The 21,411-nt window shown below is 42.8% G+C and overlaps 2 protein-coding genes across 2 annotated transcripts; one reads left to right on the top strand and one right to left on the bottom strand.

Moving 5' to 3' along the window:
* Nucleotides 1-3,012: 3,012 nt before the first annotated feature.
* On the bottom strand, nucleotides 3,013-10,272 carry THNSL1 (threonine synthase like 1). The gene is made up of 3 exons (XM_035129482.3): nucleotides 10,147-10,272; nucleotides 6,295-6,442; nucleotides 3,013-5,385 (listed from the first exon to the last, which is right to left on the bottom strand). The coding sequence occupies exon 3, from the start codon at nucleotides 5,340-5,342 to the stop codon at nucleotides 3,123-3,125; it is 2,220 nt and encodes a 739-aa protein (XP_034985373.2). The 5' UTR covers nucleotides 5,343-5,385; nucleotides 6,295-6,442; nucleotides 10,147-10,272; the 3' UTR covers nucleotides 3,013-3,122.
* Nucleotides 10,273-10,432: 160 nt separating this feature from the next.
* ENKUR (enkurin, TRPC channel interacting protein) lies at nucleotides 10,433-19,603 on the top strand. The gene is made up of 6 exons (XM_035129626.3): nucleotides 10,433-10,496; nucleotides 11,983-12,134; nucleotides 13,584-13,729; nucleotides 15,941-16,170; nucleotides 17,822-17,968; nucleotides 19,087-19,603. The coding sequence occupies exons 2-6, from the start codon at nucleotides 12,058-12,060 to the stop codon at nucleotides 19,258-19,260; spliced, it is 774 nt and encodes a 257-aa protein (XP_034985517.1). The 5' UTR covers nucleotides 10,433-10,496; nucleotides 11,983-12,057; the 3' UTR covers nucleotides 19,261-19,603.
* Nucleotides 19,604-21,411: the final 1,808 nt, after the last annotated feature.

Here is a 21,411-nt window from a genome sequence, read left to right as displayed (position 1 = left end):
ACCAATAGCTGGCGTACAAGCAAGAACTTTTCCATGCTATTACCTGGTGTGAGCATTAAAACCTTACTGCTGTATCCAATGTTTCTCCTAGTCAGATCAGACCCACTGAAGATAACTGACCCATTAATTTCAATAGGTCTGAGTATAACTAAGACCTCATCCACACTATGCATTTAAAATAACATCATACTACTAGTTACAGGTAGGTAGCCGTGTTGGTCTTGCGTAGTCTAAACAAAATAAAAAAATTCCTTCCAGTAGCACCTTAGAGACCAACTTAGTTTGTCATTGGTATGAGCTTTCGTGTGCATGCACACTTCTTCAGATACACTGAAACAGAAGTCACCAGATCCTTATATATAGTGAGAGGGTGGGGAAGGGTATTACTCAGAAGGGTGGTGGGAATGGGTGATTGGCTGATAGGTGTGGAAACCCGACTGTTTACGACTGCAATTGGTCTTACAGGGAAAATTTACGACTGTTTACGACTGCAATTGGTCTACACAGGAAAAAGCAAGGGGTGAGATGGCTAAAGAGAGCTTTATCATGTATAATGAGATAAGAATCCAATGTTTTTATTCAGACCAGTTTTCTCCATGGTTTTAAGTTTGGTGTTAAGTTGCAGTCCAGCAACTTCTCTTTCCAGTCTATTTCTGAAATTCTTTTGTAATAAGACAGCTACTTTGAGATAGAATGTCCTGGGAGTTTTGGCTTCCCCCAAAGAATCATGAGAACCAGAGTTTGCTAAGAGTGAAAAGAGTTGTTAGGATACTCCCATTTGCTTGACAGAGCTCCATTTCCCAGAATGGCTTAACAATCAATTCCTATTTCCAGGGAACACTGGGAAATGTAGTTCTGTGAGGGGAATAGGGGTACCCCAACAACGCTCAGCACCCATAACAAGCTATAGTTCTCAAGATTCTTTGGGGGAAGCCATGACTGTTTGAAGTGTTGTGATACTGCTTTAAACCTATAGCAGATACAACCCCCAGTTCTTTAGTACCAACCAATTGCTCCCCCGCTTTCCCCCCTCTGGCTGGACTTACGATAACCAACTATTTATGTACCAAATGCTTCATGTCTGTCGAATGATTAACAAGGCAAGGAGAGGAATAGAATGAGCAGTAGACAACAATCTCCCTATTTACAATCCATCCACCAAGCCCAGATTTAAAATAGTTCTCTAGCAAGTTTAAAAATCCCTCCCTCTTTCTTTAGATGCCACTAATTGCCGAAAGTGTTCCTAGTAGCTTAAAAGGCCTACATTTTGAGCTTGGATGATCCCAGGAGATCAGAGCTCTGCGGTTCCATGTATGTGTCAGCACATCCGTCACTCCTGCCGCCACCTTGGCTCTGGGAAGCTGGCAGGGGGATTGGAACTGACAGGCCTCCTGCTCTCTCAAGCAAGAGCAAAAAAACCTCATCCATTTCATTGCTCCCTGGACTCCTAAGAGCAGGCACAGCCCAAGTAGACAGGGCAGAGGAGGAGCATAATAGGCTACCCAGGCTTATTTGAATAAAGCAAAGCACGGCGGCTGCTTAGGTGGTTTCTCCTTGCATGGCATTTTAATATTTTCTAAGATTTCATTAAGACCGCAGCGGCAATGCAGACATTTGGAAGAGTCTGTCTCCCCCAGGCACCTGCTCCGGTGTGTGTGCCCATGGTGTAATGCAAAGGGGAACACTGATGCTCTCGGACTTTGTTCAGAGCAAAAGAAATGGCATCGTCTGTAGGAGCCCTGCACAATTGGATGAGGCGATAATGAGGCTTTCAAGCTCATTTCATAGCACGGGGGAAGTCAGAGAATGAGGAAAGCTTGCTATTCTATGGCTGTCAGCTGATGCTAAATTGGGTATTATGCTATGTACTGTTGCGGGCAGCCTGCGGGGGTGGGGGCCATGGCAGAGGTTGGGCACCCATGGGCACCCACTGCAAAAATGCTGTGGGCGCCTGGGTCGCTGGCACCAGTGACTCAGACCCCACTATAATAGCATAACAACCCATCTGTGAGAGACCGTCCTCTGCTCTGAGGAAGAGCTAGTCAGTGCTAAAGCTGGCCCAAAGGATTTTGCCCAACAATATTTTACGTGTGCGGTGCTTCTTTGCATTTCTTCTTCCCACCTTTTAAGGAATTGTGATGAATTCCCCACCCCACCCCCAATTTATAAATATTTCTTTTAACAATTATAGCTAACCTTAATGCAAGTCCAAACTTTGAAATGAATGTTAGGGGGAAACCTGGATGTATGGCAACGTGATATTTGATGTTAGCCGCCCTGAGCCCAGTCTTGGCTGGGGGGGCGGGGTATAAATAAAATTTACTTACTTACTATGTAAAAAGCAGCGAAAACACTATTTTGGGGGGAGGTTCCCCCCAAAAAGCTCAACAACTTTGTGGGTGTCAGGAATTTTACTTTTTGAAATATGGCAACCCTATTACATTACTAAACTACTGTTAGCAAACTGTTAAGGATGCCATCTTGTGGCTAACAGCTAAATACTGTTGCACAAAGTATCTCCCCAAAATTATTTGTTATTCCTTCCCCAGCCAACCAGAAACATCTGTTGAAGGGCTGTAGCTCAGTGGTAGAACATCTCATTTGCATGCAGAAGGTCCCAAGTTCTTCTTCTTCCTCTCATTAGCTCAGTCGGTATAGCATGAGACTCTTAATCCCAGGGTCATGGGTTCGAGCCCCCCATCGGGTGAAAGATTCCTGCATTGCAGGGGGTTGGACTAGATGACCCTTGTGGCCCCTTCCAACCCTACAATTCTATGACAGGGCAGAGAAAAACCCTGGAGAATTGCTGCAAGACCATGTGAGCAATACTGAGCATCCACGACTTCCCTGGGAACCATATGCTAACCTTTTCTATTTTCCTCTTCCAAACAATGATCTCACCTTTGGGAATATGGCATTATTATTTTTCAACAATACTTGTTTTGTTTCTTACACTGCATTCAGTGCGCATGCATCTAAATATCTGGCAGTATATAATCACTAAAAGGTGGCTACTGTGTTTACTAAGCATTTATTAAAACAAGCTTTTGGGCAAATGGGTGGGGAGGAGGAGGGGAAATATTCAAAGCGCCATAGGAGGCAAATGTCAAATAAGCCTACAGTTAGAAAACCTTCATGAAGTGGTTTTGTATTAAGGATTCAACGTGTTCCATGAGGACGTTCATATCAGCAGCACAGACCTGGTACTGCTGTTTCTCGTTCTTTTTCAGAGACTCTAATAGGCCCCTGTGGACCGGAGGCAAAGGGTTATAAGAGTTTAACAAGTGAAGCTGACTTAACGGAGTCTGCTTGATTTCTCCAATCCTCAATGCCTGTAGGACAGCAGGTGCAAATTTGGAATAATGGGCCGTAGAGGAAATGATCACTGGGCAAGTTTTATCTTGCAGTCGATCTGCAACCACCTTTGCGAGAGCTGTGTGCGTATCTAAAATGTAGCCTGTGGCGTCGAACACAGAGCGAATGGCACCCAGGCAGTCGTCCTCAGAGCACCAATCAGCCACCAAGTCCTGCTGAAGCCTGCCCAGGAAGTGTTCCTGCAACTGGAAGCAGCGCTGATTCTCCAGACTGCTAAACAGTTGCGTCACCAGCTGCCCATCACCATTAGCAATCAAGTGCAAATGTCGCTCAAGGTTGGAAGACTTCAAAATGTCCACTGCCGGTGACAGACTTTGCATTAATTGCCTCTCCTTTATATTGTACAGGCCTGTTTTTATGAATTCCGTCAAGACATTGTTTTGATTGGAAGCACAGATACATTTCCGTATAGGGATCCCCATCATTTGTGCATACTTAGCGGCTAGGATGTTGCCAAAGTTCCCTGTGGGAATGCAGACATCGACAGGGTTCCCAAAGGAAATGATGCCCTGCTCAACAAGGTCAAGGTAGGCAGAGGCATGATAGACCACCTGGGGAAGCAAGCGAGCCCAGTTGATAGAATTTGCTGCACTTAATGCTGTCCCATATTCCACAGTGAGAAAGCCGGTAAAATCTGAATCGGTAAACATATGCTTGATGGCAGACTGGCAAAAATCAAAATCCGATCTGACACCTATTACTTTTGTGTTTGCTTCCTGGTAGCCGACCATCTGTGATTTCTGAATCTGGCTAACTCCATCCTGGGGGAAGAGGGTGACCATGGCAATCCTTTGTTTATCTGTCTCCTTAAGCCGACTAAAACCATCCAGGACGGCACTTCCTGTGTCGCCGGAAGTAGCTACCAAGATCAAATAGTTACAGCTTTGGGGGATGCAATATGCAAACAGGTGGGGCATCAACTGCAACGACAAATCCTTAAATGAAGCTGTTGGTCCATGAAACAACTCCAGAAGAAACTGATTGCCTGCCAGGTGCCTAACGGGGGCAACTTTAGAACAGGTAAAATTTTGTCCATAGGCAACCTGAACTATTTCCCATAACTTGGAAGCAGGCACATCAGCAGGATGTATGCACCTTTCCAGTATAACCTGAGCTCTTTCAGCATAGCTTGCCCCTAGCAGATGTTGCCATTCTCCTGCAGTGAGTCTTGGAAGCCCCATCTCAGGAACAAAAAGCCCACCATCGGGTGCCAGTCCCTCAACAAGAACATCGCTGAAATATTTCACAGAGCCTTTTGGCTCAACCTTCTTATTGCATCTTAGACTCCTGGTGGAAATGAAGCCATCTGAGTCAGAGTCTTGGTACCGTTTCACTGCACGAAGCACTTTCTCTGCTACAGCGTCGGCTGTAATTCCATCCTCACAAAGCACACGGACATCGTACCACTTCTTATAAAACTGCTTCCGAAACTGGAGGATGTCTCTCAGTGAGGTTCCGGGCCCCTGCCCCACAATACGGTCTACTTTCATCAACTGCAACCGATCCATGATGCTTTGTGTCGGTACGTCCAGATAGACCACAACCCCATTTTTCTTCACATGCTCCATGCTGGCAGCATTCATTGGGTTGGAGCCAGTAAGGGAAACGACACTTCCAGATGCTGAAAGATTTAACAAGGCTTTTCCTTCCTCTTCTAAAAATTGCTCGTTGCCAACATCCTTCAATTTTTCTGCCACACTCATGTTCCAGGTTGTTTCAAGGACGTCGTCGTCCACATCTATGAAGCAGGAGCCTAGTTTCTGCCCTACTATTTTCCCCACTGTTGTTTTACCAGCGCCAGGGGGTCCCATCAGGACAATATTCTTGTCCCTGACAATAGAATGCCTAGACATCCATGGTGTCCGTGCAAGGGCAAAGCTTCTTGAAAAAATCAACTTTAAATACAAATCAGAAACCATGATGCGACTCATTAGCTTTAGATGCCGATTCCAGACCACATGAAACATCTTCTTCTTTTCTCTCGAGCCAATTTCACAAGGAAAGGAAACGCTTTAAAAGAAGAGGAGGGAAAAATCCAGTGAGCCAGAAATACTTTGAACCTTCGCTACTTGACATTTAAAATAATTACTAGAATGGGAAGACACTTCTGACTGCTCCATTCCCATCTTAGGGGAGCACCGTTGTTTTTTTTTAAAAAACAAGATCGCTCACCCATTCTGTGACCTGGTCATGACAAATAAAAGGTGAGGATTTTATTGAATTCCACCTTCTGTGAAATCTGTGCAGAGGGGAAAGGTTTTCCCTTTAAAGTATGTGGGTTTGTTGTGAAATTTCTACTCTGAAAAGTAGCCACATGCTTAAAAAATTAAGCCTCTGTGCCTTCCTGCATAAAATCCTTAACTTAGTTCATTTTCTGTGCGTAGGATAGCTTAACTGTTTCCTTGGCTAAGAGCCACAAGCAGAACAGGACAGAACCACCTCTAACACCACAGAGCTACAATGAATACTCAATAGAGGCACTACTGACTGTAGGCAGGAAATGTTCTCAGAATCAATAAAAAATCCTCAATGAAGCTCACGAAACTGGCTGCTAGAAACACCAATATCTACTCCATTTCTTAGACATATTGTACCACCCCTGCCCTCCCCTTGCCTTCAATTGCACATGTAAGGAAATATTTGGGGCACACTAACAGTAACTACCAGAGGATGGGGAAACCTGTAGAAGGTGGCAGCTGATTACAATGAATACTGTAACTTTTTATTTAAAACACACAAACAAAAGCACCCATGGGTGCAATTCAACTCCCACTGGAATGTCAAGACTTCCCCAGTCGTTTAAATGGAGCCAGAGTGTACTTTATGCATCTATATAAAATCCTTTCTTAGCATCCAAATACATTTTCTTCCTTTGAAACCAACCAACCAACCAACCAATCGTTTTGCTACGTAACTTACGGTTGCAAGAGTAGCTCACTTCTGTCCCGTTATCGTCTGAGCAGGCATTGCAAAACATTAATAACAAGCCCAACCGAATGGCATCTGTGACGTGCTCTTGTGGAGGAACTACGTATGGCTTTCTTTCCTTTTTTTTTTAACCCTCAATCTAGATGGAGCAGAATAAAAGAGAAAGATCAGAGTGAAGCAAATGCCGCACAAGCAATTGCTCTCCAGAGGCAACAGAAGAACAAGCACCGGGCAAAGAGGACTCTCTCCAGCCCCAGCACATGAACAGGTTGCCAAGAGTAGATTCGTTTTGTTTGCTCAGGGAGATCAACAGCGACGTCAACATGTACCGAAAAACAAACAGTGCACACACTTCAAGTCAGGAGACTAGGAAAACCTTGTATCTTTGCATTTTCAAAATTAAAACAATTTGGCCCTGAAAACAATATAACCCTGCATTCTGGTCGTGCTAGATGCTTAGCTCTTGCAAGTAAAATATTTTGGGTGAAAGCAGAGTTTAATGCAGCCTTTGCTAATCTGGTACCTTCCAGATGCTTTGGGAAACTCCCATCATCCCTAATCATTGGCATTACTGGCGGCTCAACATCTGGAGGGGGGTGAGTTCCCTACCTGTTCTAGACAAAGCTTCCTTCACTTGCTGAGCTACTTTAATAGTGTCAGGTGAACCATTCTCATTCACCATCTTATACTGCTCATTTCCCCCCCTTGGCATCCTCGGACATGTTTATTCCATAATAAGAAGTACAGTGGTACCTCGGTTTACGAACTTAATCTGTTCCGGAAGTCTATTCTTAAACCAAAACCGTTCTTAAACTGAGGCACGCTTTCCCTAATGAGGCCTCCCACCGCCAGTGCCCTTCCACTGTTCAGCTTCCGTTCTTAGACCGAGGTAAAGTTCTCTAACCTCCGGTTTTGTGGAGTTTGTAAACCAAATCGTTCTTAAACTGGACTGTTCTCAAACTGAGGTACAGTGGTACCTCTACTTACGAATAACTCTACTTACGAATGTTTCTACTTACGAACAGAGCTCCGTCCGCCATCTTGGATGCGGTTTAGATAGGATTTTCTCTACTTACGAATTTTTAGATAGGGTTGCTTCGACTTACGAATTTTTTCTCCCAATGCATTCCTATGGGATTCGACTTACAATTTTTTTTTAACTTACGAATGTGCATTCAGAATGCATTAAATTCGTAACTAGAGGTACCACTGTACCACTGTATGCAGTTCGTAAGACAGAGGGCATAAATGTCCTGAAGGGACTCCCCCATTCTAGTCATAGCACAGGGGCAGGGATATCTGTGGTCCTCCAGAGGTCGTTGGACTACAACTATCACTTGCAGCCAGCACAGCCAATGGTTAAGGAGTTGTAGGCCAACAGCATCTCCAGGGGTGGAGGTCTGCTCTGTCAAAGTGTTATAGTCAACTAGCATGACAAACAGAGAAGTACGACATTCACACAGCAATTGTTTTCCATACGTCATGCTCCCACTTTTTCTGTGCTATTCAAGTCTTCTGGGGCTTGGAGCAGGAACCTTCTCCCCAACTCTATTCCATTATCCAGCTAAAGCTTTTTTTAAAATAAAAAATAAAAAAATTCAGGTGCATTTCCTGCTGGATAACTAATTGCAATGAATCCCAGGTTATGGTTTGAAGGCAGATGAAACAGTTTGCTGAAGCTAGGCAGGGCTGAGGCTGGTCACTACTTGAATGAAAGAAAGGTGGGGTATAAAGGCATAAAAACATATTTTTTTAATTACATTTCTGTGGTGACCTTTACATAGACATTTAATATTTGTAGTGATTTTGTTTGTTCTACTGCATTACTAGAATACCTCCAATGTACTTTAAGTATAACTTTATTCTTTTTAAGTTGCTTAGTGTCTTTTATTTAGAAAATTTACCTGATGTATACAAATGAATGCAGGCCAGAGAGCTTATACCTCTCCAGTGGCAGCTTGTCTCTCTACAGGAACATGTGCTGATTACTTTGGGAAACCTAGATTTACATGCGACAAACAGACAAAAGGTGGTGACTGGGCCAGAAATCAGCAAAGTCCTTCTGCGTTGTGGGGCCATGACTGTGATTGTGCCAGTGCAAATATTTAAGTCACAGCACTTTGCTCTTCCCTGGCTAAAAAATGTGGCTGCAATTCACAATCTATGTAGAACACTGGCCACCTGGGACATGGCTGATTTTCTGAACTACACTATAAGTATTATATTTCATACAGTTCTTGTCACACACCCAAATGTGGCCCCGCTGAAATTTCCAGGCTGAAATTTTATGAATGCTAACATGGGCGTAGCCAGGATTGGGAGGGGAGGCAAGCCTTTTGTTGGGGGGGAGAACCCCAGATTGCTATGTATTATTATTATTATTGATGGGGGGAAGCTGCCCCTCCCTGCCCCCCTGGCTATGCCCATGAATACTAATGTAGGTACACATAAAGCTCCCATAAAGGCATTGCTACCCCACCTCCAGTAATGTGTGCTGACCTACTTTAACCAGAAAGCAATGAATTGAATATTTCTACAGCTCTGATTCCAAAACATTCAAATCTATCCCAATGATTTGCCCTTAAAATAGCATAGATCTGAGTGATGTCCCCTTGGAAACCCCAAAGGGTTTTTTCCATTACATTATCATTGCAATGCCACTACCGGTAGCAATGACCCCAATTCAAAGCAGAATCTGACTTCTAAGAAGGCTGGAAGAACAGGAGTATAGCAAGAACAGGAGTATGGCAAGTGAAGGGTCAATGTATTCATTTCAAATGTGATCATAACCAATATGAATTGTCTTAGTTATCACTGCTTCTCACCCAGCAGCAGCCAGCTTTCTTCTATAGGCAATATGTGTGAATCTTCTCAAATGTCGTTTTAGTTATTATTACATTTACATCCCACACTTCTGCAAAGGACATCAAGGAGCATAAGAAGCGTCTGCTGGATCAGACCAACGACCTAGTCCAATACTCTGTTCTCATACTGGTTAACCAGATACCTAGGGGAACCCTACAAGCCTAATTTGAGTACAAATGGTATTCAGAAGCCTATTGCCTCCAACATCCCCAGCACCAAATGTTAAGTGTGTGGCACTTACTTCAAGAACTGACTACCAGCACCTTTTTTTATTCTTTTTTTTTAAAAAAAAAGCACTGGGATCTGCCTAGCTCTGCTGAGCAAATTTATTGTATTGCCAATTTACTGGGCTGCAGTTGTGAACATATTCATGTAAAACTGTACATCTAAGCTCTGCGTAAGAAAGCCACGGGTTGCGCCTCTTGCACTTTACTGCTTTTGGTTTCTGCTGCTTAGCTTTCCCCCTCCATTATCCCCATGTGTGAAAGTTTCAGCCTACTCGCGCGGTGCATCTGATGCCGGCGGGCCCACCAGACCTCATGCATGCATGCCACAATTTTAACACCCTTTAAACTTTATTCAGCGGCCCATGACTTTTATCTTTGCTGCAGCAGAAATACTGTAAAGCAACGAAGAGGACCCCTTCTTCTTCAAGATATGGGGCGCCCAGCCGGTCTCGTCAGTGGGTGGGGAGGGAGGCTCCTGCTCCAATGCAGCGCCTCGCGCAGGATGGAGACCGAGTCTCTCACTTCAGGGCAACCAGAGGGCGACCCGCCCGTTCCCCCATTCCCTGCCAACGCTGCCAAGAGCAGAGGGGAGGCTGCTCCTCGTGAGCAGGGAAAGGATCCATGCACGTAGCATGGATCCGAAAAGGAAGGAGGGACCACCTAGGAAGAATCCGTTTCAAGGCACGCAAAAAAATAAAAATAAAAGTCCTGCCCTCCCGTAAAGCGCGTAACCACATGCAAGCAGACCTACCTGCTACTACGCGTGCGCGAACTCCCACGCCGGCGGCGTCCTCCTTCCTATCTCTGCGCTGTATCTCTACGGCGGCGTCCTTCCCCCCCACCCACGCTGCGCCTGCGCGCTATTCCTTTCCTCTCCGGACCCGCCCCCTCCCCGACTTCGCTTATTGTTCGCGGCACAGTCCCGGAAATGGCGTCACAAAGCCACTCTCCCGTTCCACACACCCGCACACAAGCGCGTTGCTAAGCGGCCGTTTCCAAGGGCGACCAAACAGTACCGCTCGTTCTCGTTCTAATCCGCGGCAGCCGAGGAGGCTTCGAACGGGAGCGGAAAAGGGGTCGGAGGAGAGAAAGGAGAGCGGGGTAAGGCAAAGAGGGGAAGGCGGGGAAAGGATGGGAAGGGCGGGCAGGTAGCGGGGAAAGCAAGAGGTACTCTGGGCGGGTGCAGACGGCGCGCGTGGGAATGCGGGGCAGGCAGGTCGTTCGCCCCTGGACTCTTTGTGTGTTGTTAGATTGATACACCGCCTTCTCTCATAAGGAGCTCAGAGCGCTGCACGTGCTTCTCTCGCACACTATTATTATTATTTGGTCCAAATCTCACACATTTTTAACTTCACAACAGCCCTGCGAGGTAGGTCTACTTGAGAGAGTGGCTGGCCCGAAGTCACCCAGTGAGCTTCTTGGCGAAGTGGGATTTTGTAGTCCAACAACATCTCAAAGGCTAAGATATCATCATCATCATCTCATCTCTGCACTATTCCCCTGCCTGTTCAGATAAGCAGCAGCAGCAGCTCTCCAAAACCTCCCTTTCCCAACTCTGTCACTTTGACAGCCTTTTAACTGGAGGTTTTTTTTTTTAAGCCCAGATCCTGAACGAAAAGCAGTTGTGTATTTTTGGGAACCATGACCCGTAATAAAAAACAATTGTACGCGCTTTGACATTGCATTATAGCATTTCTGGAGCCTATTCCGATATCCGCTTTTAACTTGCGCAGCATACATCTTGCACATATGACAGCTGACGTGTGGCAAAGCACATCGCCCGATCACTTGGCAGGGTGGTGTTAAAACTATCCAAGCTACCGCAAGGTGAGGTTTAACATAACTGGGGAAGTCATACACTGGTTTCCTCAGCCAACTGCAGTATAATAAGACCTTCCTCACCCACTCGGCAGGACAATTCAGGTGTTAGGTTGTAGAGTGATGTTACTTGGGAAAATGGGTGAGGAATCATGGTGCTGCAGATGTGGTTGGACGATTCTCTGCAGCCCTGATTACTGGTCATGCTGGTGGGGGCTGTCCCAACAACTTCTGGCCCAGAGTCAACTCTGTGCAGACCTAGAGAGGAGGCTGGGAGTGATAATGTGAGCAATATTAGGGCAAACCGTGGAACTGGGGTGGTTGAAATATTGAGGTCAAAGGGTAATAGTGACCAGCCAAGGAGGAATGTGCAAACGAGAATACTAGTATACAGTGGTACCTCGGCTTAAGTACACAATTGGTTCTGGAAGTCTGTACTTAGCCTGAAGCGAACTTTCCAATTGAAAGTAATGGAAAGTGGATTAATCCGTTCCAGACAGGTCCGCGGAGTACTTAAACTGAAAATACTCAAACCGAGGCATACTTAAACTGAGGTATGACTGTAGAGTGTAAAAGAAGGAAGGGAAGGGAAAGAAGTGGTATGTGCCTGCGGGACAGGATGGGGGGAGAATAACCGAAAGGAGAGGTGGAATGGTGTTTATGAGACAAAATGTGACAGGCAGTTTACTTTTTAAAAGATTTTTTAAAAAAATTTTTTTAATTATTCACAAGTTACAATACATTTTCAATCAATTTATCCCCTCCACAGACACAGATATTTTAAGACAGTTCACTTTAGAAGTCTGGGCAATTTAAATTATCTGCAGACTGTGTCACTGTGAAGATGGCAGCAATGTGCATGGAGGAGAGCATTTACAACCTTCTACCTTACAATCTGGATAAGTCTTGCAAGGCACCTAGGTATGTGGGTAAGGACACTTGGGACTCATTCTGACAAACCTTTTATACTTGTCAATCAGTGATATACCTGTAAAATAAAATGAATTCTAAGAAGGGACCTTTGGGTGCATTCACATGGCAGTTTATTCTGTTTTCACAACTTTCCCCTAACTCTTAATGTCTGCATTATATCTGAACTTTAACATGAAGTAAATAGCACTTCTGGAATTATAGTGGGATATAGTGCAAGTTTATTACTCATTTCTATGTTATTTACTTCAAAAAAATCTGTTAGCAAATAATATGGAAATGAGTGCTAAACTTGCATTATATTCCATTACAGTTTCACTGTAAACCACCATAGTTCTGGAAGTGACTTTTACATTGTGTGAAAGCTCAAATATAATTTTTGAGATTTTGCCTTTTCCTTTTTTTGCTTCCTAGTATTTAATGCTGTTCTCCTTTCGTTTCCATCTTTTTAATTTTTCAAGATATGCTTCGTATCCTCTCACAGCATACTAGTGTGGCTGATATATAAGGGAATTGCTGCAAATTGCAGTCAAAGAGAACACTCCCCAGCTCTGTCTTATGTGGTTAGGATTTTTATTGGGTGAACCACTAATGGCAGAATTATACAATGGACGCGTCTTTTTGAATATACGGCAATCAATAACCGAAATTTAATTTCACCAGCTCAGGCAAATGTTATGCCTTTCTCATTCATGTGGCCCAAACCACTTGAAGTCATGGCAGACCAAGAGAGAAATTCAATATAATCACTATAAAGTGATAAAATGAAAACAGTGTTTTCAAACCCAGTAAAGTGAAGCACTTTGGAACAGCAATTCCCTATTTTTGCTCACTTTTATTCCACTGTTGATTTAAGCCTGGATAGGTGTATAATACCAAGCTATGGCTTAATGGGACCGTGTGAAGGTGTCACAGTAACTTATTTCCTCCCCAGTCTTTATTATCCCATACTGTGCTCAACTAAGCCCAGTTTTGACTTCGCATGTCACCTGAACCTGGGCTATAAACTCTCCTTAGCTGTGATTCCTGCATTGTGGGGAGTTGGACCAGGTGACGCTTGGGGTTCCTTCTAGTTGTACAATTCTATGATTCCTTGCTACAGCCAATAACAAACTTTGCACAGGAGTTGGGAAGACGGGGGCAGAGCAATGTGACTACAACCTCCTCTCGAGGCTGCCCATTTGCATGGTCCTGATGAGCCATAGTTTGGCTTACTGTGTCATGTGAACCAGGTCAATGAGTGTTGCTGATTTCAGGCACAAATGAGATCAGAACAATATTACTTTATTTCTTTTCAGATATTTCATTTTTTACTTTGATAGTTAGACTACAGTCATTAAGGGACAGTGCTCAAGAACATAGTGGTCTGTGGGGGGGGGAATAGCCTGTAGCTTCTCTCTCAGTTCTAATTATTGTGTGTATATTTTCTCTTCACTAAAGATATGTTTCGGCATTGAAAACATATGTAAAAGATACAATACAGCAAAGTAAATCACCATGGAAAACCATAGGACCACCCAAAGTCCAGGTGCCAAATCCAAAAGACTTCCTTCAGAAACATTCCAAGGAACCAAAGTTACCGCAGAGTATGTTTCATTAATTTGTATATGTTTATTAAATGTATACCATTTGTATGTCTCTTTTTCCAGTGCATAGAATCATAGAATTGTAGAGCTGGAAGGGTCATATAGTCCCAACTCCCTGCAGTGCAGGGATCTAAACAAAAGCATCCATGACAGATGGCCATCCAATGCCTGCTTAAAAACTCCCAATGAAGGAGAGTCTACAACCTCCCAAAGGAGGCCGCTCCACTGATGAACAGCTCTTACTGTCAGAAAGTTCTTCCTTATGTTTAGCTGTAATCTCCTTTCTTGTAACTTGAAGCTATTGGTTCAAGTTCTACCCTCCAGACCAGGAGAAAACAAGCTTGTTTCATCTTCCACGTGACAGCCCTTAAGATATTTGAAGGTGGCTATCATATCTCCTCTCAGTCTCTTCTTTTCCCAGGCTAAACATGCCCAGTACCTTCAGCCACTCCTCATAAGGCTTGGTGCAAAGCAAAAGAACAAATCATGTAAAAATATCTGTAAATGCAAGATGAAAACTGAGCAGCTAAACAAAGCAGCCAAGAACATAAATCAGCCATTCCAATTCATTCTCGGAAGAAATCTCCAAAGCCTGGTGAGAAAGGATGTGTGATGTTAACTTCCTTTCTCACCAGGAAGTTTCCACCAGGAGGAAAAAGTATTCAGTTCTAGAGTGAGATCATCCCACAGACTTGGGGCCACTGCTGTAAAAGCCCTACTTCTAGCAGCAGATATAAGGATTGTCTGCAGAGATGGTAACTGCTGAACACAGGGAGCAGAGAGCTGATATAACAAAAGCCTACCAAACCTAAGCCTAGATATTTATTTCATTTTTATCTCATCCTTTATCTGAGGAGCGTTCAGCGTTGTTCTCCCCACCACCACCATTTTATTCTATTGGCTACCCCGGAAGATATAATGACTTGCCCAAAGTCAGTACCATTGCTAAGTACTGTAGTTATTTGTATCCCAGTCTCCCTAAGCCTAGTGTAATATTCTGACTATACCACATTGATGAGCATCCCAGGCCACGTAAAACTTCACTACAATTTTATCCAGGTTAACATCCAATAACATCTTCTGCATTCTCTTGGACACATGGGCAATTCTGTTCTAGTGATTTTAAGGACCATATGTTAGTTGGCTAGTTGTTTTTGTCTCTGCTCTGGATGTGCAAGGCTAGACATCAAGGCTTTTGTTAATCGTGCCAAGTCTTCATATTTTAAGCAAGACTTAAGTTGGCCAATCCACACCATGCTTGGGAAAGCTCCGCTATTATTAGAGATATCTACTGAGGTCCCCTTATAGTGCTTAAAATGGAAGAGTTTGCTTATAAATGTATATATTGTCAGAAAGAGTGGTTATAGAATGTGGCATTTTGTTTTCACAAATGAATTTTGGGAATTGTGACAAGTCCAGGAGCATTACAGTTGGACCCTAAGTAATCAGGAGCCTCCGTGTTGCTGACTCCAAATGTTTTTCTAATATTATTATTTGTTAGATACCTACTACAAAAAAAGTTTCAGTGTGACATGCAATATGAAAAATAGGGTTAGGAAAAACAAAAAAGATACAAAAAATTAACAAGAACAACAAGAAACACTTAAAATGTTCATAGACTAATTATAAAAGCAGCAGACAAGAACGCCACCTCCCTCCAACTACATACACACAATAGCAAATTTTTAAAAAAAGTTTGAAACTTCAAAATAATGAACGGGTATTTTCCTGTATCACAATATAGTTTGGGTTTTTTTAATGTACATTTAGTTAGCTTTTTAAGCCTTTATGGCAATATGTCATCAAGTTGTTTTGTTTCTTTCCACAACTATTTTGAAATGTATCTTTTGCCCTTCACTGGGATGTCTTGGGCAATGGCTTAAATATTGTTGATCTTGATAGTTTACAGCAGTTATTTTACTCATTTATCATCCAGGACATGACAAGTCTCTCTCTACCCAGTCCTTCGTGAGCTGTCACCTCTCCCTTCTTACACATCACTTCTTATACTTGCTGCTCCCCAAAATAATCCTCCTTATGATGCAAAGTGTCATAAGGAAACGAGCTGTCTAGGGCTGGAAGATCAGAATCCAGAAAACTGGAGGCAAAGGTGAAGGTTGAATTAAAGGCATAGACTTAGCAGAATCCTGTGCCACGTAGAAGAACATTTAAAAAAATGTAATTCATTTTGTTGCTTTTTTTTTTTAAAAGAACCAGGGAAAAAACATCAAGGAGTTAAGAGAGTAAAACAATTTGTGCCTAAATTGTCAGATCACCCACTCATGGGAATTCAGAGTTCAAAGAATTTCATAAGCACAAATGCAGCTAATGTCATCATGGGAGTGCCTAAGAAACCTCTTCGAGCTTGTGTTGACCGAAGACAAGGCGACAAATATGTCCTTGAAACTTCAGGACTCATTCCAAAATATCTCAAGAAAAAGGTATGCTTTATCAAAATGATGTGGTGTATTTACTAACGGTGAAATCCTCTACATGCCTCCTTAGAAATAAGTCCTGTTGAGTTATATGGGGCTTACTCCCAGGCAACATCAACCCATTTGCCTTGTGGGAATCCCTTGTGGACGACTGCAGTGCCCGGAGACAAGCAGTCAAGTTGTATATCCATAAAGGTAAAGGGACCCCTGACCATTAGGTCCAGTCATGTCCGACTCTGGAGTTGCAGCGCTCATCTCGCGTTGGCCGAGGGAGCCGGCGTACAGTTTCCAGGTCATATGGCCAGGATGACAAAGCCGCTTCTGGCGAACCAGAGCAGCACATGGAAATGCTGTTTACTTTCCCGCTTGTAGCGGTACCTATTTATCTACTTGCACTTTGACGTGCTTTCAAACTGCTAGGTTGGCAGGAGCTGGGACCGAGCAATGGGAGCTCACCCCGTCGCGGGGATTCGAACCGCTGACCTTCTAGGCTCAGTGATTTAACCCACAGCGCTACCCTCGCCCCATATATGTATCCATAGCAATGACCAAAACGAGAAAAGACTGCTTGGAGAAGCGCAGAAAGAAACGCCATGGTATATCTGCAGCAGCACAATTGGATGCCTTCATCTGCAACAAGACCTGTCTCTTCCATATTGTTCTCTACAGCCACAGCAGGCGTGGCATCCTTTCAACAGCTTGACCTCGCCCCCAAAGGCGCACTCCTCTGTCTTCCGAGACAGACAGATGCCAATATCAACTCCCAGGCATAGGACTGCAGCATAAGGCTCACTTATTTGCAATACTGAGTGAGCCAGATGAGCCATTGGTGTGATCCAGCAGGCTCCTCTTCTGTTCTTAGGGCATGAGCAAAATTTTTAGAAACCAGAAGTGCCTGACCCTGAATATCTTTGTCAGGAATCTTAATATTTTTAGCCAAAGTGAAGTAGTGGACATTAATGAGAAGTAGGAATATTTTTGAGTATTTTATAAAAGGTGTTAGATGTTTAATATCATAACTGAAATCACATGTATTTGAAAGCAACAACAGATCAACAAGATAATCCCATCCATCTCCAGATCAGTCCCTTTGCCCACAAGGGTACCAGCCACATCCCCCTTCTGCATGCTTCATTATTCATAGGAAATGGAATAATTTTTCTGCTAAGGCTCCAATCCTGTATCTGCTTACCTGGGAATTAGCAGCATTGAGTTCTGTGGGGCTTATGTCTGAGTTGGTATGTATAGGAGGATTTCACTGTGAATCTACAATTCTGAAGTCTAAAGGTCCCTAGCCAACATTTCTATAAATTTTAGTTAGAGGCTTTGTGTGTGTGTGTCCATTATTGATGTATTTCTTTTCTAAAGGTTTTGTTGTACTTTTGCAAACCCTCATGCCTGTTGATATGTCCCACTTGCATGTAGATGCTGCTGTTGGCTACATAAGGATTCATACCCAAATGAATGAGTTCACTATTAGTATATACTAGGATTAATTAGAAAAAGTTCAAAGTAGGCTTTTTCTTAAAAAAAAAGAAAAGCAAAAAAGTTATATAACATAAGGGTCGTTGTTAATAATAATAATAATAATAATAATAATAATAATAATAATAATAAATGAATGAATGAATATCTGGAAGGTGCATTTTTCTTGTAGGATTACGGCATTACTCCGAAATATGTAACTAAGCGAAATGAGGAAGTAAAGAGAGCTCAGGAAGAATACGATGCCTATGTCAAGGAAACTCTCAGACAAAGAGCCATGAAACGGCTCTCTGATGAAGACAGGGACAATCTTCTTGAGGTATGTGGGTTGACTTGAATTAGACAGACTGAGGCATAAAAGATACATTTGTACAGGCACGAATGGGAAAGGCTTTATGAATAGCATTGCAACTAAGAAGGGTAGATTTTCACTAGATGGAGCTCTAGAATAGCTCTGCAGGATTGAGCAAGTTGGATGTGACAGAAATGTTTACAAAGTCTATTCTGGAAGCTAGATTCCATATCATCACACACTTCATTGCATCAGCAGTAGTGGCCCATTGTGGAACCCAACTGCAGTTAAAGGCATGCAAAAAGGTTTTGTCCCACTTTAAAGAATAATCGGTAGCCAACATCTTCAGGTTTTTTTCTTATGTTACAGTGTGCGGAAAATAGTGTTGTGCAAGGCAATCTTTGCATGTTTAATATGAAGTAAATCCCATGGAGTTCAGTGCACCTCTCCCAGGAAAATGTATATAGGACTACACTGTTGGAGTGTGGGCCTATAAATGTTTACTCCGAGGAAAGCCTTACTGAGTTCAGTGGAGCGTAGCTTACACTCAGCTGAGTATAGCAGCCTTTCTCAAACCTGTGACTTCCAGCTGTTTCTGGAGTCTCAACAATCATGGCCAGTGGATAAAAATAATACGAGATGTCCAAAAACATCTGGAGGTCTCCAAGTTGGAGCATAGGATTGCAGTCCTATATATCTCTCTCTACTCAGAAGAAAATTGCATGGAGATCAATGGGGCTTATTCCACTGTAAGTATGCATTGCAGGGTGGTGAACTGCATCAAGTAACAACACAGCATTGGGCTGGGCAGAGAGATAAGCCCAGCCTCTTAATGGGAAGGGAAGCACCATCTTCCCCACTCTTCAGATCAATAGTCTGAAGAGGCGGAGGGGGTACAATTCCCTCACCCCTCTGTGATGCTAAACTGGGCAGAGAGGTCCCTAGTATGTGTCTTCTAGTCATGTATTTATGTATACTTGCATTTGCATGTGTGCTCTGATGTATGTATGCAATGTATATATGGTGTGAATATAGGGTATGAATATAGGGTGGCTTCCCAGAGGGCTTGTATAAGATTGCAGCCTTGTTGTGTTACTGTATAATGCTGCCGTATACTAATTCTTCTCTTTGTATACTCCAAATAGGGTCTCAAGAAGAATTGGGAAGATGTGCATCATGAATTTCAAAGCCTTTCCGTTGAAATAGATACACTACCAAAGAAACATCACAAAGAAAGGCTGGAAGCAGAGATGAAACAGCTGGAACATGACATTCAGACAATTGAGAAACACAGAATTATTTATATTGCAAACAAATGATCAGGGCATCCTTAGGAGGGCGGGAATCCTCTGAGATGAAAACAAATTTTACTTTCACTATAGAAGCACAAAGTACCCATATATTCACCTGTAGATTAATACTTAGGTTTTGACAAGTTAGGTAGAACTTTAGCTCTATATTATTTTTGAAAGTTTTAAAATATCTATTTTTTTCAAATAAATATATCTATTTATTTATTTCCTGATTGTTCAGTGACCTCTATTTAAAAAAAAATACCCTGAAAGTTTCATTGTTCATGTAACATGATGTACAGCAATAATTCAAATAAGATGATACATAGAGTATGGGAAATATATGAGTAATAAAGCGTTGCTAACCAGAGCTCCAAGTTCCTTCTATTTATGGTTTGGATTCTACATTACCCAACATCCAGGAAACAGTGTAATCTTCCTTTAAAGGTGAAAATAGGGGCAGTAAATGGAATGTGATGCTCACCAAAGCAGTTCTATAAATCCAAAGCTCTTGATGTTTAAGGCATGCACAAAGAACAGGTATATTCCAGGATTAAAGTATTACAAGATTTAGTGAACAAGACAAAGTTAGACTTATTGCAGCTCCTACATCTTTCCAAATTGTCTAGCTTTACAGCACTTCCAAACCACATTTGCATTTAAGGTTATGGGAATGTGAACAAGCTTTGTCATCACAAGTCCAACACACTTAAGATTTTTTGTGGGTTAGAACTGAGACATGAACTCTGCTTCACACATTACCTGCACTGTAGGCAACACGGATGGCATTTTACTAGGCTGTGCATTTTCCGGACTTGCAGAGCATTCTAAATTTCCCTTCTGCCAGGGTTGGATTGAATTACGGTATCCTTCCACTCAGCTCTGCCTTCTGAACCAGCCTCCCAGTGGCTTCTGACGTGTATGAAATGTGTCCTAAATGACATACAGGACATCCTCCTCACCAAACTTCACAGAAAGTCCCTGGAATTGCAAATATTCCTGTTAATTGCCTGGTTCATATACACCAGCATGGTACGGTTTGTTTAACAAATCACACAACTTGTACCGCGAATGATCAAGCAAACCATGGTTTATTTCTCCAAAGGTTTTTGTTTTGTTTTCCAGCTGTTCTTGTCTCATGCCTGTCTTTTAGTGAGTTGCTGGTGTGGGGTGGTCAAACAAACCATGGTTAAAGAAGCAATACCACATAATATCAAGCTATAGTTAAAACAAGTGAAGATTTGTAAGATTTGTAATCATAGCTTCAGATCATGGTGTTGGCAGTAAAACCATAGGTAGGCTGCTGGGCAGGGCTCAGGCATAGTGCTAAGCCATGGTTCAACAAACCATAGTTATGCCATAGTTTAGTGCTGAATGTGTCTCAGCAGCTTGGGACAAGGCAGCTTGTTCTTACTTTCACTTCATGGTGGGAATTGGGCAGTGAATAAGAGTCAATGCCTTATTAAATAATTCCCTCATTTATCAGAATACTGTAATGGCTTTTTTAAAAAAGTAATTAGATATACAGTAAGTCATCTCATAGCACAGGCTGTTTGTACTCTTATACTTCACCCAAATCCAACCTGAATAAAAATGTCTTGCAGCGCTGCTGCTGAAAGATGTATAGGATACATTCAGCTACAATACTGACCATTAACCAAGGCTAGGCAAATTAATTCGTGCATGAGCTATGTGCCATTGTATTTAGCCCACACACTCCCACCTTTCAGTGAGGAAGCAAAAGTGTTAATGGTGCTCCTCTTTCCCTCTTCTTACGCTGCCAGTGTTGTGCTCTGCCAGTCTTTGAACACCACAATGGAACAGGATGCTCTTTGCTACTTGATGCACATGGAAGCATCTATCAAGTCAACATATGGAACGGACATATCTTTCCATTTAAAACAGATGTGTACTTTTCATAAAGGTCATCAGTATGGCTGATTACCGGGGGTGGGGGGAATTGCTGTAACGAAAAACATTCAAGCTACAGACACATGGAAAACATTCTTATTCAATTCATTCTCTCCAGGAAGTTTGACAAAATACATTTAGAGAATCCTAGGAATGTTGTTCTATCTTTATGTATATGTAAAAGAACTGCCAGCGATTGGATTGGCAGTGTTTTTCAATTGGCTTGTGTGCCCTTGCCAGTATAGCAAAAGGAACAAAGGTGAATAA

This window comes from Zootoca vivipara, chromosome 11 (assembly GCF_965207765.1).
Source record: "Zootoca vivipara chromosome 11, rZooViv2.hap1.1, whole genome shotgun sequence".
In the NCBI taxonomy this organism is placed as follows: Eukaryota; Metazoa; Chordata; class Lepidosauria; order Squamata; family Lacertidae; genus Zootoca; species Zootoca vivipara.
The sequence above is the reverse complement of the archived record's forward strand: the minus strand, read 5'-3'. Positions and strand labels throughout refer to the sequence as shown.

Excerpts from the sequence above, each read along its gene's own strand:
- THNSL1 (XM_035129482.3), bottom strand. The coding sequence starts at position 5,342 with ATGTTTCATGTGGTCTGGAATCGGCATCTAAAGCTAATGAGTCGCATC.
- ENKUR (XM_035129626.3), top strand. The coding sequence starts at position 12,058 with ATGGCAGCAATGTGCATGGAGGAGAGCATTTACAACCTTCTACCTTAC. Across the intron at positions 16,171-17,821 it reads CAAAATATCTCAAGAAAAAG|GATTACGGCATTACTCCGAA; the intron begins GTATGCTTTATC and ends TTTTTCTTGTAG. Across the intron at positions 17,969-19,086 it reads ACAGGGACAATCTTCTTGAG|GGTCTCAAGAAGAATTGGGA; the intron begins GTATGTGGGTTG and ends TACTCCAAATAG.